Source organism: Pristiophorus japonicus, unplaced genomic scaffold, assembly GCF_044704955.1.
Source record: "Pristiophorus japonicus isolate sPriJap1 unplaced genomic scaffold, sPriJap1.hap1 HAP1_SCAFFOLD_246, whole genome shotgun sequence".
NCBI classification, from domain to species: domain Eukaryota; kingdom Metazoa; phylum Chordata; class Chondrichthyes; family Pristiophoridae; genus Pristiophorus; species Pristiophorus japonicus.
Window position 1 is genome coordinate 412,969 of NW_027252188.1, and position 17,509 is coordinate 430,477.

The 17,509-nt window shown below is 55.6% G+C and overlaps 1 protein-coding gene across 1 annotated transcript in view; it reads right to left on the reverse strand.

Moving 5' to 3' along the window:
* tmem63c (transmembrane protein 63C) overlaps positions 1 to 17,509 on the reverse strand; it is a 192,514-nt gene that overhangs the window by 80,575 nt on the left and 94,430 nt on the right. Inside the window, exons 8-11 of the mRNA XM_070871360.1 lie at positions 11,026 to 11,077; positions 8,282 to 8,390; positions 5,881 to 5,954; positions 3,389 to 3,469 (exon numbers count right to left, since the gene is read on the reverse strand). Coding sequence (XP_070727461.1) covers positions 3,389 to 3,469; positions 5,881 to 5,954; positions 8,282 to 8,390; positions 11,026 to 11,077 — 316 coding nt within the window. The remainder of the gene's footprint in view (positions 1 to 3,388; positions 3,470 to 5,880; positions 5,955 to 8,281; positions 8,391 to 11,025; positions 11,078 to 17,509) is intronic.

Sequence of the window (17,509 nt, forward strand, 5' to 3'; positions counted from 1 at the left end):
CACGTTCCCCCATCTCTCCTGAAACTTTGAGTTCATTGTGCTCCAATTCTACATACGCTGTGTGCCTTCAATACCTCTCCCAAACGGCAAATTTCCAAATGCAACTTTCAGCAGGCAACTATCAGCAGGACATTCCCCCTTGGAGACAACACGGCCGAGTACGGTACTGCCCTTGTCTGTTGTCTACAGGCGTGCTCACGTGTAGCAGGGGTCACTAGCTCGGGGTCAGGAGCAGGAACCCTCCATCATTTTAGCCACTAGAACAGAGGTGCTGAGGCCGAGGTCAATAAACTCACACCGGGCTCGGCTGTTAACTACACCTTTAAGTGGGCTCGCAAGTCGCTCAGTTACCACAGGACAATAAATGTCAGCCTTGTGAGCGACACCCACATCCTGAGAATAAATGTAAAATATTTCCGACTCTGCGTGGCTCTACACTGAGCACCAAACCACTGCTACAGATTGCCATCGCAGAGCTCCTCCTGCCCCTTTATAAAGTAAGAGGAACAAACTTGCATTTCTATAGCGCCTTTCACAACCTCAGGATGCCACAAAGTGCTTCACAGCCAATGACGTACTTTCGAAGTGCAGTCACTGTTGTAATGTGGGAAACGCGGCTGCAAGATCCCACAAACAGCAATACAAAGTATTTACAGCACGGAAATAGGCCATTCGGCCCATCGGGTCCGTGCCGGTGTTTATCCTCCACACCCCCCTCCATCTCACCCCATCGTGGAAACATCTTCTCTATGACTATCCATTCACTCCATCAGCTCAACCCTCAGACTTCTCTTCCAGCGAAAAGAGCCCCACCCTGTTCAATGTTTCCTGATAGGAATAACCTCTCAGTTCTGCTATCTTTCTAATAAATCTTTTTTGCACCATCTCCAGTGCCTCAACTATTTATAATATGGCAATCAGAGCTGTTCACACTGCGCCAAGTGTGGGTTAACCAAGGTTCTGTACAAGTTCTGTACAAGTTTAACATAACTTCTCTGCTTTACAATTTGAGAAATTTTACAATGGATCTGTAGTTCTCGCAAAATGCTTTCCCAAACATCGACTCTCAACCCTTTCCCTCCCTCCCAGAACCAGGATAGGGTTCCCCTTGTCCTCACCTTTCACCCCACCAGCCTCCACGTTCAACAGATCATCCTCTGCCACCTCCAGCGTGACCCCACCACCAATCACATCTCCCCCCCCACCTCCTTTCAGCATTTTGAAGGGACTGCTCTCTCCCCGAAACCCTCAAACACCCCCAGCGCCCCCTCCCCTTCCTACGGCACCTGCCCGTGCAGGGGCAGGAGATGCACCACCTGCCCTTTTACCCCCTCCCTTCCCACTGTTATGTATGTAACTATGTAATACCTGCTACCAGAGAGTGTGACTGTTGGAGTCCTAATGGTCGCCTGCACACACGTGCAGTGTCAGTATAAAAGCTTGGCTGCCATGTTGTTTAGGCACTCTGGAGTTATAATAAAGAAGACAAAGGTCACACTAAGTTTAGCTCACAGTACTCAGCCTCGTGGAATTCTTCTATACACAACAGCCCCAAACACTCCTTCCAGGTGAAACAGCGATTTACTTGTACTTTTTTCCAATTTAGTATACTGTAGTCGCTGCTCTGCATTGGGGAGACCGAGCGTGGATTGGGTGATTGCTTTACGGAACACCTCCGTTCAGTCTGTAAGTGTGACCCTGAGCTTCCGGTCGCCTGTCACTTTAATTCCCCGCTCCACTCCCACTCTGACCTCTCCGTCATCGGCCTCCTACACTGTTCCAATGAAGCTCAACGCAAGCTCGAGGAACAGCACCTCATCTTTCGATCAGGCACTTTACAGCCTCTGGACTCAACATCCAGTTCAACAATTTCAGACCGTGACCTCTGCCCCCATTTTTTCGGACAGCACCTGTTACTGATGATTCTGCTATTCACATTTATGCCCCTCTAGACCCAGCTTTTGTTTCTTTATTTGTCCCATTACCATCTCCTTTCACCTCGCACTATCACCCTTAGTCACTGAATCTCTCCTGCCCCCCACCCTATCTCAGACCTTCCCTTTAGTTCTCCCCCTCCACGTTCCCTGCCTCTGTACTTACTTAAAACCAGTTACATCTCTAACATCTTCCAGTTCCGATGAAGGGTCATAGACCTGAAACGTTAACTCTGTTTCTCTCTCCACAGATGCTGCCCGACCCACTGAGCATTTCCTGCTTTGATTCCACTTTGCAGCTTCCCCAGTATTTACCGTTTCTTGCAGTGGTTAGCCGGATGTGGGTGTAGTTAGCCGGATGTGGGTGTAGTTAGCCGGATGTGGGAGTAGGGGTTAGCCAGATGTGGGTGTAGGGGTTAGCCGGATGTGGGTGTAGTTAGCCGGATGTGGGTGTAGTTAGCCGGATGTGGGTGTACGGGTTAGCCGGATGTGGGTGTAGGGGTTAGCCAGATGTGGGTGTAGGGATTAGCCGGATGTGGGAGTAGGGGTTAGCCGGATGTGGGTGTAGGGGTTAGCCGGATGTGGGTGTAGTTAGCCGGATGTGGGTGTAGGGGTTAGCCGGATGTAGGTGTAGGGGTTAGCCGGATGTGGGTGTAGGGGTCAGCCGGATGTGGGTGTAGTTAGCCGGATGTGGGTGTAGTTAGCCGGATGTGGGTGTAGGGGTTAGCCGGATGTGGGTGTAGTTAGCCGGATGTGGGTGTAGGGGTTAGCCGGATGTGGGTGTAGGGGTTAGCCGGATGTGGGTGTAGTGGTTAGCCGGATGTGGGTGTAGGGGTTAGCCGGATGTGGGTGTAGTTAGCCGGATGTGGGTGTAGTTAGCCGGATGTGGGTGTAGGGGTTAGCCGGATGTGGGTGTAGGGGTTAGCTGGATGTGGGTGTAGGGGTTAGCCGGATGTGGGTGTAGGGGTTAGCTGGATGTGGGTGTAGTTAGCCAGATGTGGGTGTAGGGGTTAGCTGGATGTGGGTGTAGGGGTTAGCTGGATGTGGGTGTAGTTAGCCGGATGTGGGTGTAGGGGTTAGCCGGATGTGGGTGTAGTTAGCTGGATGTGGGTGTAGGGGTTAGCTGGATGTGGGTGTAGGGGTTAGCCGGATGTGGGTGTAGGGGTTAGCCGGATGTGGGTGTAGGGGTTAGCCGGATGTGGGTGTAGGGGTTAGCCGGATGTGGGTGTAGGGGTTAGCTGGATGTGGGTGTAGTTAGACGGATGTGGGTGTAGTTAGCTGGATGTGGGTGTAGTTAGCCGGATGTGGGTGTAGGGGTTAGCCGGATGTGAGTGTAGGGGTTAGCCGGATGTGGGTGTAGGGGTTAGCTGGATGTGGGTGTAGGGGTTAGCCGGATGTGGGAGTGGGTTTTTACGATTTACAGTACGTGGAGTTTGACAGTTGCCTTGTTTTACCTCTCAAGGTCCAGCTTCATCAGTGCACGGACATCGAAACAAAATTGCACATCTGTCACTGTGCAGCTGGGGTAGGCTTCACTGAAACAAGAAATCACGCATCAGAAGCGGTCAGCATTATACTCCACTATCTGATACTCCATTATCTTCCCATCAGTAACACTTGCAGCACACCAGAGGAACAGTGCAAACAGTGAGGGACATAGTCAGTGAGGGACAGGGTCAGCGTGGGACAGGGTCAGTGAGGGGCAGAGTCAGCGAGGGACAGGGTCAGTGAGGGACAGGGTCAGCGAGGGACAGGGTCAGTGAGGGACAGGGTCAGCGAGGGACAGAGTCAGCGAGGGACAGAGTCAGCGAGGGACAGGGTCCGTGAGACACAGGGTCAGTGAGGGACAGGGTCAGTGAGGGACAGGGTCAGTGAGGGACAGAGTCAGTGAGGGACAGGGTCAGTGAGGGACGGAGTCAGTGAGGGACAGGGTCAGTGAGGGACAGGGTCAGTGAGGGACCGAGTCAGTGAGGGACAGGGTCAGTGAGGGACCGAGTCAGTGAGGGACAGGGTCAGTGAGGGACAGGGTCAGTGAGGGACAGGGTCAGTGAGGGACGGGGTCAGTGAGGGACGGGGTCAGTGAGGGACAGGGTCAGTGAGGGACCGAGTCAGTGAGGGACAGAGTCAGTGAGGGACCGAGTCAGTGAGGGACATGGTCAGTGAGGGACCGAGTCAGTGAGGGACAGGGTCAGTGAGGGACAGGGTCAGTGAGGGACATGGTCAGTGAGGGACAGGGTCAGTGAGGGACAGGGTCAGTGAGGGACAGGGTCAGTGAGGGACAGAGTCAGTGAGGGACGGTGTCAGTGAGGGACAGAGTCAGTGAGGGACAGGGTCAGTGAGGGACAGGGTCAGTGAGGGACAGGGTCAGCGAGGGACAGGGTCAGTGAGGGACGGTGTCAGCGAGGGACAGGGTCAGTGAGGGACGGTGTCAGTGAGGGACAGGGTCAGTGAGGGACAGGGTCAGCGAGGGACAGGGTCAGTGAGGGACAGGGTCAGCGTGGGACAGGGTCAGTGAGGGGCAGAGTCAGCGAGGGACAGGGTCAGTGAGGGACAGGGTCAGTGAGGGACAGAGTCAGTGAGGGACAGGGTCAGTGAGGGACGGAGTCAGTGAGGGACAGGGTCAGTGAGGGACAGGGTCAGTGAGGGACCGAGTCAGTGAGGGACAGGGTCAGTGAGGGACCGAGTCAGTGAGGGACAGGGTCAGTGAGGGACAGGGTCAGTGAGGGACAGGGTCAGTGAGGGACGGGGTCAGTGAGGGACGGGGTCAGTGAGGGACGGGGTCAGTGAGGGACAGGGTCAGTGAGGGACCGAGTCAGTGAGGGACAGAGTCAGTGAGGGACCGAGTCAGTGAGGGACAGGGTCAGTGAGGGACCGAGTCAGTGAGGGACAGGGTCAGTGAGGGACAGGGTCAGTGAGGGACAGAGTCAGCGAGGGACAGGGTCAGTGAGGGACAGGGTCAGTGAGACACAGGGTCAGTGAGGGACAGGGTCAGTGAGGGACAGGGTCAGTGAGGGACGGTGTCAGTGAGGGACAGAGTCAGTGAGGGACAGGGTCAGTGAGGGACAGAGTCAGTGAGGGACAGGGTCAGTGAGGGACAGGGTCAGTGAGACACAGGGTCAGTGAGGGACAGGGTCAGTGAGGGACATGGTCAGTGAGGGACAGGGTCAGTGAGGGACATGGTCAGTGAGGGACAGGGTCAGTGAGGGACATGGTCAGTGAGGGACAGGGTCAGTGAGGGACATGGTCAGTGAGGGACAGGGTCAGTGAGGGACAGGGTCAGTGAGACACAGGGTCAGTGAGGGACAGGGTCAGTGAGGGACAGAGTCAGTGAGGGACGGTGTCAGTGAGGGACAGAGTCAGTGAGGGACAGGGTCAGTGAGGGACAGAGTCAGTGAGGGACAGGGTCAGCGAGGGACAGGGTCAGTGAGGGACGGTGTCAGCGAGGGACAGGGTCAGTGAGGGACGGTGTCAGTGAGGGACAGGGTCAGTGAGGGACAGGGTCAGCGAGGGACAGGGTCAGCGAGGGAACAGGGTCAGTGAGGGACGGTGTCAGTGAGGGACAGAGTCAGTGAGGGACAGGGTCAGTGAGGGACAGAGTCAGTGAGGGACAGGGTCAGTGAGGGACAGAGTCAGTGAGGGACAGGGTCAGTGAGGGACAGGGTCAGTGAGGGACAAGGTCAGTGAGGGAGGAATCAGCGATATACAGTCAGTGAGGGACAGGGTCAGTGAGGGACGGAGTCAGTCAGGGACGGTGTCAGCGAGGGACAGGGTCAGTGAGGGACAGAGTCAGTGAGGGACAGGGTCAGTGAGGGAGGAATCAGCGATGTACAGTCAGTGAGGGACACACAGAGTCTCACACACCTCTCCCCCAGTAACATCCCCCCTCCCCCTGTCTCCCCGAGCAGCCTGTCTCGGCCCTGCTCCAGGCACTGACCCGATTACTCACTGGAAGTGTTTGGTGACGAGATTTGCGTCTGTGATTTCCTTTGGGATTTGTGAGATCATCAACGTCCTCGCCACCTGCAGAGGGCAAAGGTCGCAGTCCGATTACAGCGTCTGCAAACTCGAGACCCTCAGACACAGACTGACTTGGGACGCCCATAGACCCCCGGGTCCCCCAGACTGACCCCGGGACCCCCAGACACAGACTAACCCCGGGATCCCCAGACACAGACTGACCCCGGGATCCCCAGACACAGACTGACCCCGGGACCCCCAGACTGACCCCGGGACCCCCAGACACAGACTGACCCCGGGATCCCCAGACACAGACTGACCCCGGGACCCCCAGACACAGACTGACCCCGGGACCCCCAGACACAGACTAACCCCGGGATCCCCAGACACAGACTGTCCCCGGGATCCCCAGACACAGACTGTCCCCGGGATCCCCAGACACAGACTGACCCCGGGACCCCCAGACACAGACTGATCCCGGGACCCCCAGACACAGACTGACCCCGGGACCCCCAGACACAGACTGACCCCGGGATCCCCAGACACAGACTGACCCCCGGGACCCCCAGACACAGACTGATCCCGGGACCCCAGACACAGACTGACCCCGGGACCCCCAGACACAGACTGATCCCGGGACCCCAGACACAGACTGACCCCGGGACCCCCAGGCACAGACTGACCCTGGGACCCCCAGACACAGACTGACCCCGGGATCCCCAGACACAGACAGCCCCGGGACCCCCAGACACATACTGACCCCGGGAGCCCCAGACACAGACTGATCCCGGGACCCCCAGACTAACCCAGGGACCCCCAGACACAGACTGACTCCAGGACCCCCAGACACAGACTGGCCCCGGGACCCCCAGACACAGACTGACCCCGGGACCCCCAGACACAGACTGACCCCGGGACCCCCAGACTGACACCGAGACCCCCAGACACAGACTGACCCCGGGACTCCCAGACACAGACTGATCCCGGGACCCCAGACACAGACTGACCCCCGGGACCCCCAGACACAGACTGACCCCGGGATCCCCAGACACAGACTGACCCCAGGATCTCCAGACACAGACTGACCCCGGGATCCCCAGAAACAGATTGACCCCGGGACCCCCAGGCACAGACTGACCCCGGGAGCCCCAGACACAGACTGACCCCGGGACCCCCAGGCACAGACTGACCCCGGGACCCCCAGACACAGACTGACTCCGGGACCACCAGGCACAGACTGACCCCGGGACCCCCAGCCTGACCCCGGGACCCCAGACACAGACTGACCCCGGGATCCCCAGACACAGACTGACCCCGGGATCCCCAGACACAGACTGACCCCTCGATCCCCAGACACAGACTGACCCCGGGATCCCCAGACACAGACTGACCCCGGGATCCCCAGACACAGACTGACCCCGGGACCCCAGACACAGACTGACCCCCGGGACCCCCAGACACAGACTGACCACGGGATCCCCAGACACAGACTGACCCCAGGATCTCCAGACACAGACTGACCCCGGGATCCCCAGAAACAGATTGACCCCGGGACCCCCAGGCACAGACTGACCCCGGGACCCCCAGACACAGACTGACCCCGGGACCCCCAGGCACAGACTGACCCCGGGACCCCCAGACACAGACTGACTCCGGGACCACCAGGCACAGACTGACCCCGGGACCCCCAGCCTGACCCCGGGACCCCTAGACACAGACTGACCCCGGGATCCCCAGACACAGACTGACCCCGGGATCCCCAGACACAGACTGACCCCTCGATCCCCAGACACAGACTGACCCCGGGATCCCCAGACACAGACTGACCCCGGGATCCCCAGACACAGATTGACCCCGGGACCCCCAGACACAGGCTGACCCCGGGACCCCCAGACACAGGCTGACCCCGGGATCCCCAGACACAGATTGACCCCGGGACCCCCAGACACAGGCTGACCCCGGGACCCCCAGACACAGGCTGACCCCGGGATCCCCAGACACAGATTGACCCCGGGACCCCCAGACACAGGCTGACCCCGGGACCCCCAGACACAGGCTGACCCCGGGATCCCCAGACACAGATTGACCCCGGGATCCCCAGACACAGACTGACCCCGGGACCCCCAGACACAGACAGCCCCGGGACCCTCGAGAAGACCAGGCAGATCCCTGAGACACCAAACAGAGCAGGAATGTTCCCCGGGGTCAGTACAGGACCACTGCTACCTGTTTATTATATATTAATGATATGCACATGCATTTAACCAATTGCAGCATTGTAAGCCTCCGGGAACAGGTTTCAGACTGTAAGCTCTGGCATGGCTACTAATGCTCACTCTGTCATCTCACTGTCCTCACTACAACAATCTGTTCATCTGTTTTAAACTCACCTTTTCATTCTCCTTGTAATCCAGCTGCAGAGCATGATGACCCATGCAGACCACAGTCACTACGAAGTAAAGAAGCGCAAATATACTGTGTAGCCACAGCAGCCGATCACTGGAATACAAGAGTAATCAGAGCGTGAGGATAGGAGCAACCACTGGGGGGGGGGAAATCACAGGGCAGGGCACTCAGAAACCAGAGATTGGGACGGGCAGAGTGCGAGCAGACAGTGCGGGCAGAGTGTGGGCAGAGAGCGGGCAGAGAGCGGGCAGACAGGGCGAGCAGAGAGCGGGCAGAGAGCGGGCTGAGAGCGGGCAGAGAGAGGGCAGAGAGCGAGCAGAGAGCGGGCAGAAAGCGGGCAGAGAGCGGGCAGAGAGCGGGCAGAGAGAGGGCAGAGTGTGGGCAGAGAGAGGGCAGAGAGCGAGCAGAGAGCGGGCAGAAAGCGGGCACAGTGTGGGCAGAGTGCGGGCAGAGAGCGGGCACAGTGTGGGCAGAGTGCGGGCAGAGAGCGGGCACAGTGTGGGCAGAGTGCGGGCAGAGAGCGGGCACAGTGTGGGCAGAGAGCGGGCGGATAGCGGGCAGAGAGCGGGCACAGTGTGGGCAGAGTGCGGGCAGAGAGCGGGCACAGTGTGGGCAGAGAGAGGGCAGAGAGCGAGCAGAGAGCGGGCAGAGAGCGGGCAGAGAGAGGGCAGAGAGCGAGCAGAGAGCGGGCAGAAAGCGGGCACAGTGTGGGCAGAGTGCGGGCAGAGAGCGGGCACAGTGTGGGCAGAGTGCGGGCAGAGAGCGGGCACAGTGTGGGCAGAGAGCGGGCGGATAGCGGGCAGAGAGCGGGCACAGTGTGGGCAGAGAGCGGGCAGATAGTGGGCAGAGAGCGGGCAGAATGCGGGCAGAGAGCGGGCAGAGTGTGGGCAGAGTGCGGGCAGAGAGCGGGCACAGTGTGGGCAGAGAGAGGGCAGAGAGAGGGCAGAGAGCGGGCAGAAAGCGGGCAGAAAGCGGGCAGAGAGCGGGCGGAAAGTGGGCAGAGAGCGGGCGGAAAGTGGGCAGAAAGCGGGCAGAGAGCGGGCAGAAAGCGGGCAGAGAGAGGGCAGAGAGCGGGCAGAGAGCGGGCAGAGTGCGGGCAGAGAGCGGGCAGAGAGGGGCAGAGAGCGGGCAGAGAGGGGCAGAGAGGGGCAGAGAGCGGGCAGAGAGGGGCAGAGAGGGGCAGAGAGCGGGCAGAGAGGGGCAGAGAGGGGCAGAGAGCGGGCAGAGAACGGGCAGAGAGCAGGCAGAGAGCGGGCAGAGTGCGGGCAGAGAGCGGGCAGAGAGGGGCAGAGAGCGGGCAGAGTGCAGGCAGAGTGCGGGCAGAGAGGGGCAGAGAGCGGGCAGAGAGCGGGCAGAGAGGGGCAGATAGCGGGCAGAGAGCGGGCAGAGTGCGGGCAGAGTGCGGGCAGAGAGGGGCAGAGAGCGGGCAGAGAGCGGGCAGAGAGGGGCAGAGAGAGAGGGCAGAGTGCGGGCAGAGTGCGGGCAGAGAGGGGCAGAGAGCGGGCAGAGTGCGGGCAGAGAGGGGCAGAGAGCGGGCAGAGAGCGGGCAGAGAGCGGGCAGAGAGCGGGCACAGTGTGGGCAGAGAGGGGCAGAGAGCGGGCAGAGTGCGGGCAGAGAGGGGCAGAGAGCGGGCAGAGTGCGGGCAGAGAGCGGGCAGAGAGGGGCAGAGAGCGGGCAGAGTGCGGGCAGAGAGGGGCAGAGAGCGGGCAGAGAGCGGGCAGAGAGCGGGCAGAGAGCGGGCACAGTGTGGGCAGAGAGCGGGCAGAGAGCGGGCACAGTGTGGGCAGAGAGCGGGCGGATAGTGGGCAGAGAGCGGGCAGAGTGCGGGCAGAGAGAGGGCAGAGAGCGAGCAGAGAGCGGGCAGAAAGCGGGCAGAGTACGGGCAGAGAGCGGGCAGAGTGCGGGTAGAGTACGGGCAGAGAGCGGGCAGAGTGCGGGCAGAGAGCGGGCAGAGAGGGGCAGAGAGCGGGCAGAGAGCGGGTAGAGTACGGGCAGAGAGCGGGCAGAGTGCGGGCAGAGAGCGGGCAGAGAGGGGCAGAGAGCGGGCAGAGTGCGGGCAGAGAGCGGGCAGAGAGGGGCAGAGAGCGGGCAGAGTGCGGGCAGAGAGCGGGCAGAGAGCGGGCAGAGAGCGGGCAGAGAGCGGGCAGAGAGCGGGCAGAGAGCAGGCAGAGAGAGGGCAGAGAGCGGGCAGAGAGGAGCAGAGTGCGGGCAGAGTGCGGGCAGAGAGGGGCAGAGAGGGGCAGAGTGCGGGCAGAGAGCGGGCAGAGAGGGGCAGAGAGCGGGCAGAGAGGAGCAGAGAGGAGCAGAGAGTGGGCAGAGTGCGGGCAGAGAGCAGGCAGAGTGCGGGCAGAGAGCGGGCAGAGAGCGGGCAGAGAGGGGCAGAGAGGGGCAGAGAGCGGGCAGAGTGCGGGCAGAGTGTGGGCAGAGAGGGGCAGAGAGCGGGCAGAGAGCCGGCAGAGAGCGGGCAGAGAGCGGGCAGAGAGGGACAGAGAGCTGGCAGAGAGCGGGCAGAGAGGGGCAGAGAGCGGGCAGAGAGGGGCAGAGAGCGGGCAGAAAGCGGGCAGAGAGCGGGCAGAGAGGGGCAGAGAGCGGGCAGAGAGCGGGCAGAGAGGGGCAGAGAGCAGGCAGAAAGCGGGCAGAGAGGGGCAGAGAGGGGCAGAAAGCGGGCAGAGAGGGGCAGAGAGCGGGCAGATGAGGCGGGCCTCCCACCAGCCGGTGATGACTCACTCTGCGGGCACGTTGACGATGGTGGTACGGCCAAAGTGCTGCGGGCTGTCACCTACAAGGGAAATATCGACAGTCAGTGAGACGCAGCACACAATCACCCCAAACGTAGCCCCGGGGCAGCAATGCCGCTCAGTACCTCCAGCCCCAGACTAGTCTCCCTGTGCCCCCACCCACACTTAGCTCCCGTCCAGTGCCCCCGCCCAATCTGGAGAAGTGTGAGGTAATGCATTTGGGGAGGGCTAACAAGGAAAGGGAATACACATGAAATGGTCGGACACTGAAAGGGACCTGAGAGTGCAGGCCCACAGATCCCTGAAGGTAGCAGGTCAGGTGGATAAGGTGGTTAAGAAGGCAGACGGGATACTTGCCTTTATTAGCTGAGGCACATGGAGGAGGCAAGGGGCATTAAATTGCACAGCAGTTCAACAGAAGTCAAAGATACTAAACCCACAACTAGGTGGAGTTCTAGGACAGGATCTAGGGGTTTGAGTTATTAAATATACAAAATGGGTCTCATCAGAGTTTGATGAAATAAGAGTGACATTACCTAAATGAGCTGGATTAATTGTTTTACAGTTCTTTTGTTCAATGTTTGACACTTACATTGTGCAGCAAGCTAGCACATATCATACTGCAAAACTATTTCCTCTGCTGGGGGAGTCCAGGACAAAGGGGCAAAATCTTCAAATGAGAGCCAGGCCGTTCAGGAGTGAGGTCAAAGGGTGGTGGGAATCTGGAACTCTTCCCCAGAAATCTGTTGTGGCTGGGGGTCAATTGAAAAATTGTAAACAGGTAGATAGATTTTTGTTGGGTAAGGGTATTAAGGGTTACAGAACCAAGGTGTGTAGAAGGAGTTGAGAGACCGATCGGCCATGATCTCATTGAATGGCAGAACAGGTTTGAGGGGCTGAATAGCCTACTCCTGTTCCTATTATCTGAACTGATCTGGTCTGGTAAAAACAGGGAGGTTATGCTTGAACTGTATAAAACACCGGTTAGGCCACAGCTGGAGTACTGCGTGCAGTTCTGGTCACCACATTACAGGAAGGACGTGATTGCACTGGAGAGGGTACAGAAGAAATTTACGAGGATATTGTCCGGACTGGAAAATTTTAGCTATGAGGAAAGATTGGAGATGCTGGGTCTGTTTTCTTTGGAACAAAGGAGGCTGAGGGGAGACCTTATTGAGGTGTATAAAATTATGAAGGGCCTGAATAGAGTGGATAAACATAGAAACATAGAAAATAGGTGCAGGAGTAGGCCATTCGGCCCTTCGAGCCTGCACCGCCATTCAATGAGTTCATGGCTGAACATGCAACTTCAGTACCCCATTCCTGCTTTCTCACCATACCCCTTGATCCCCCTAGTAGTAAGGACTTCATCGAACTCCTTTTTGAATATATTTAGTGAATTGGCCTCAACAACTTTCTGTGGTAGAGAATTCCACAGGTTCACCACTCTCTGGGTGAAGAAGTTTCTCCTCATCTCGGTCCTAAATGGCTTACCCCTTATCCTTAGACTGTGACCCCTGGTTCTGGACTTCCCCAACATTGGGAACATTCTTCCTGCATCTAACCTGTCTAAACCCGTCAGAATTTTAAACGTTTCTATGAGGTCCCCTCTCATTCTTCTGAACTCCAGTGAATACAAGCCCAGTTGGTCCAGTCTTTCTTGATAGGTCAGTCCCGCCATCCCGGGAATCAGTCTGGTAAACCTTCGCAGAATTCCCTCAATAGCAAGAATGTCCTTCCTCAGGTTAGGAGACCAAAACTATTCACAATACTCCAGGTGTGGCCTCACCAAGGCCCTGTACAACTGTAGCAACACCTCCCTGCCCCTGTACGCAAATCCCCTCGCTATGAAGGCCAATATGCCATTTGCTTTTTTAACCGCCTGCTGTACCTGCATGCCAACCTTCAATGACTGATGTACCATGACACCCAGGTCTCGTTGCACCTCTCCTTTTCCTAATCTGTCACCATTCAGATAATAGTCTGTCTCTCTGTTTTTACCACCAAAGTGGATAACCTCACATTTATCCACATTATACTTCATCTGTCATGCATTTGCCCACTCACCTAACCTATCCAAGTCGCTCTGCAGCCTCATAGCATCTTCCTCGCTGCTCACACTGCCACCCAACTTAGTGTCATCCGCAAATTTGGAGATACTACATTTAATCCCCTCGTCTAAATCATTAATGTACAGTGTAAACAGCTGGGGCCCCAGCACAGAACCTTGTGGTACCCCACTAGTCACTGCCTACCATTCTGAAAAGTCCCCATTTACTCCTACTCTTTGCTTCCTGTCTGACAACCAGTTCTCAATCCATGTCAGCACACTACCCCCAATCCCATGTGCTTTAACTTTGCACATTAATCTCTTGTGTGGGACCTTGTCGAAAGCCTTCTGAAAGTCCAAATATACCACATCAACTGGTTCTCCCTTGTCCACTCTACTGGAAACAACCTCAAAAAATTCCAGAAGATTTGTCAAGCATGATTTCCCTTTCACAAATCCATGCTGACTTGGACCTATCATGTCACCTCTTTCCAAATGCACTGCTATGACATCCTTAATAATTGATTCCATCATTTTACCCACGACCGATGTCAGGCTGACCGGTCTATAATTCCCTGTTTTCTCTCTCCCTCCTTTTTTAAAAAGTGGGGTTACATTGGCTACCCTCCACTCCATAGGAACTGATCCAGAGTCCATGGAATGTTGGAAAATGACTGTCAATGCATCCACTATTTCCAAGGCCACCTCCTTAAGTACTCTGGGATGCAGTCCATCAGGCCCTGGGGATTTATCGGCCTTCAATCCCATCAATTTCCCCAACACAATTTCCCGACGAATAAGGATTTCCCTCAGTTCCTCCTCCTTACTAGACCCTCTGACCCCTTTATAGGAAGGACCTGTTTCCCTTAGCAACCAGGGGGCAGAGATTTAAAGTAATGGGAAGGATTAGAGGGGATTTGAGGGGAATTTCTTCACCCAGAGGGTGGTGGGGGTCTGGAACTCACTGCCTGAAAGGATGGTCAAGGCAGAAACCCTCACCACATTTAAAAATACTTGAATTGACAGGAAATTCTGTAACGGAACAATGGGTGATCTTTAATGAGATTTATCAGATACAAGCTTGGTACATTCCAACAGGAGGGAAAGGTTACCAGGACTGGAAAATTTTAGCTATGAGGAAAGATTGGATTGGGGTGGGGCCTATTAGGGACAAAGAAGGTGATATATGCCGAGAGGCGCAGGGCCAGGCTAGAATACTTAAAGAGGACTTTGTATCGGTGTTTACTGAGGGAGAGGATGCTGACAAAATCTGGGTAGAAGCGGAGATGGTGGAGGTAATGGATGGGCAGGATGTACTGGAGAGGCTGGATATGCTGAGAGTGGGTATGACGCCTGGTCCAGATGGCTGGTATCCCAAGTTGCTGAAGGAAGTGTGGGTGAAGAAAGCAGAAGGGCAAGCCCTAATCTTCCGAACTTCCCTAAATGTGGGGGAGGTGCCAGAGGATTGGAAAGTGGCAAATGTGACACCTTGTTCAAGAAAGGGTGTAAGGACAATCCTAGTAACTACAGGCCGGTCAGTTTAACATCAGTGGTGGATAAGGTTTTAAAAACAATAATCAGGGGGAAATTAACAAGCACTTGGAGAGGTTTAAGTTAATTAAAGAGAGCCAGCATGGATTTGTAAAAGGCAGATCGTGTTTGATTAATCAAATTGAATGTTTTGATGAAATAACAGAGAGGGTTGATGAAGGAAAGGCAGTGGATGTTGTCTATATGGATTTTAGGAAGGCGTTTGACAAAGTGCCACATAAAAGGCTGGTTCACAAAATTGAGGCTCATGGAATAGGAGGGTCAGTGTCAGCTTGGATAATAAATTGTTATAAGGACGGAAAACAGCGAGTCATGGTGAACGGTTGTTTCTCAGACTGGAGAATGGTGCACAGTGGTGTTCCCCAAGGGTCAGTGCTAGGACCACTGCTTTTTTGATATCTATATAGATACGTAAATGAATTGGATATTGGAATACAGAGTAAAATTTCCAAATTTGCCGATGATATCAAATTTGGAGGTGTGACAAACAGTAAGGATGATACCTGTTATATATGTATGTAGACCTTACCCAAATGTAAGACTTACCACTAGGGGGCACACCTGTGGGAGACCTAAGGGTCACCTGTGCACCCTGGGGCAAGCGGGTATAAAAGGTGACTCACCATGCTGCTTCCTCACTCTGGAGTCTGAATAAAGAGACCAAGGTCGCAATAGTTTGAGCTTGCGATATAGTCCTGTGAATTTATTCTGAACATAACAAATTGGCGACGAGTAACGGATCAAGAACTTTCACGCGGTAATGGCTGCCATTGATATTCTTGAGCGATTTGTTGAGGGTGATGTTTGGAAAGCCTTCGTTGAGCGCCTCGACCAGTACTTTGTGGGCAATGAATTGGACAACGCTGAGATGGTGACCAAGCAGGGCGATTCTCTTCACCGTATGTGGGTCATCGGTATATGGCCTCCTTAAAAATTTGCTGGCACCGGTCAAACTAACGGACAAATCTTACGCAGAGCTGTGTACACTGTGTTATGTCTTTAGATGCTCTGATAATGACTCCACGAGGCAAAGTATTGCACTTGACCTGCAGTGACCTTAGTCCATTTAATATAACTCCAGAGTGAGGATAACACATAGTGGACTCCCTTTTATACCTGGGTACCTGTGGTGTACAGGTGACTCCTGGGCCTCCACCAGTTGCACCCTCTGGTGGTGTCAGCACAGTGTATACAGTGTGAATCTTGTTGATGGTACCTCCGGTAAACAAGTCTCCATCTTATGTAACTATACAGTGACTACACAGAGAGTGTATCTATAGTGTACATATATAACATCACTCTCCCCCAAGTCTTTTGTGGCAATACCTTTGCGCTATGTGCTCTGGCTTGGCTCTCCCCAGACTTAAGTGCCAATAGCCCTTGCACCTTGGCTGTACTTTGGCTTGGCTCTCTCCCTGATAACCCCTAAGTCCTTATTGCCACACGTTGGGTTGTGGTTACCAGTTGGGATGGTTCGATGATGCAGTGGGCCTTCAGTGGGTTCTGGGTGTGATCCATGTGTGTGTCCATGGCTACATACATCCATTTCCTCCCACATGTAGATCATGCCGGTGGCTCATCACATTCACATACATTCATATACATTCAAGTCCAGAAAAGGAAATTTGCATTTACATCATTGCAGTTGTGGTACAGTTGTGAGGCAAGGACATTTGACTGGTGAGATACATTGATGGTACATCTTTGGGATCAGTGCTGGGGTCAGCACCGGTGTGTGAGGACAAGCTAGTGCCAGAACAGCTGGATGGTGTCCCGGTAGTCTGATGGTGGCGCGGTGCCCGGTGCTGGCAGTGGGAACCCGCTTGCCTGCTCTCGGGGCCTTTGCCATTGCTCCTAGCGCTGAGCAGGTTCACAGATCCCTGTGACCTCCCTGTTCTCTCCTTGTGACCCGGGTCACTGCTGTTCCCTGAGGAGCAGTCGTCCAGCAGTGCACAGGGAACTGCTGACTCGCTTGCCTGGGCATTGTTTGGTTTGGGATCCTGGCTGGTCCCGGTCCCCTTTGGGAGAACTGTTGTGGGTGGCCCTTCATTCCCGGGTATAGCCTGGGTGGTGATGGGGTCTGGGGGCTGTGCCTTAGCGCGGTTTGCTCTTTCAGGCTCATGGCGGTTGGTGCCATCGGGTGCCTGAGAGGTGGAGCTGATCGGGGGCAGGGTATCGATACCAGTGCCATTGCCCTCCTGAGATCACTTGCTCTGCAGCTTGTATATATTAGCTGCTTGTGGCCACACTCCATGGTGCATCACTCTGGGCCCAGGGACGCAGGCTCCAGCTTTGGATAGCTCGCTGGACCTGTGTGCTCCTGATGGGTGTTTGCCCACTACATAATCGGAATACAGTTGAAATCCTGCATTGCACAACGTTTCATTGCTTATTGTAGATAAACTGTAGCTCCAATCGCAATCGCCTGACTTTTCTTTGCTTATTACATGTATAAAACTCGGATCATCAATTACAATCTTTACATTTAGCTCACAGTTGTTATTACATTGTGTGAGAATGTGGGACTGTCCCTTTAAGTGTGGTGGGTGGCTGGCCTCCTTGAAGAGAGCCTTGCTATCTTTACCCCGATCCTCCTCTTCGCTCGGTACTGTGGGACCTGATTAATTTATAATTATAGAGTAGCTGCGTGCTGTGTACGAGCTCACTAACAATGGAAAAGGTTGCAGCGTGGTTGGGGCCAAAGCACAGTCACAGGGTTAAGCACTGTTCCGACCAGATAACAAGAACATGCTGCGAAACATAAGAACATAAGAATTAGGAACAGGAGTAGGCCATCTAGCCCCTCGAGCCTGCTCCGCCATTCAACAAGTTCATGGCTGATCTGGCCGTGGACTCAGCTCCACTTACCCGC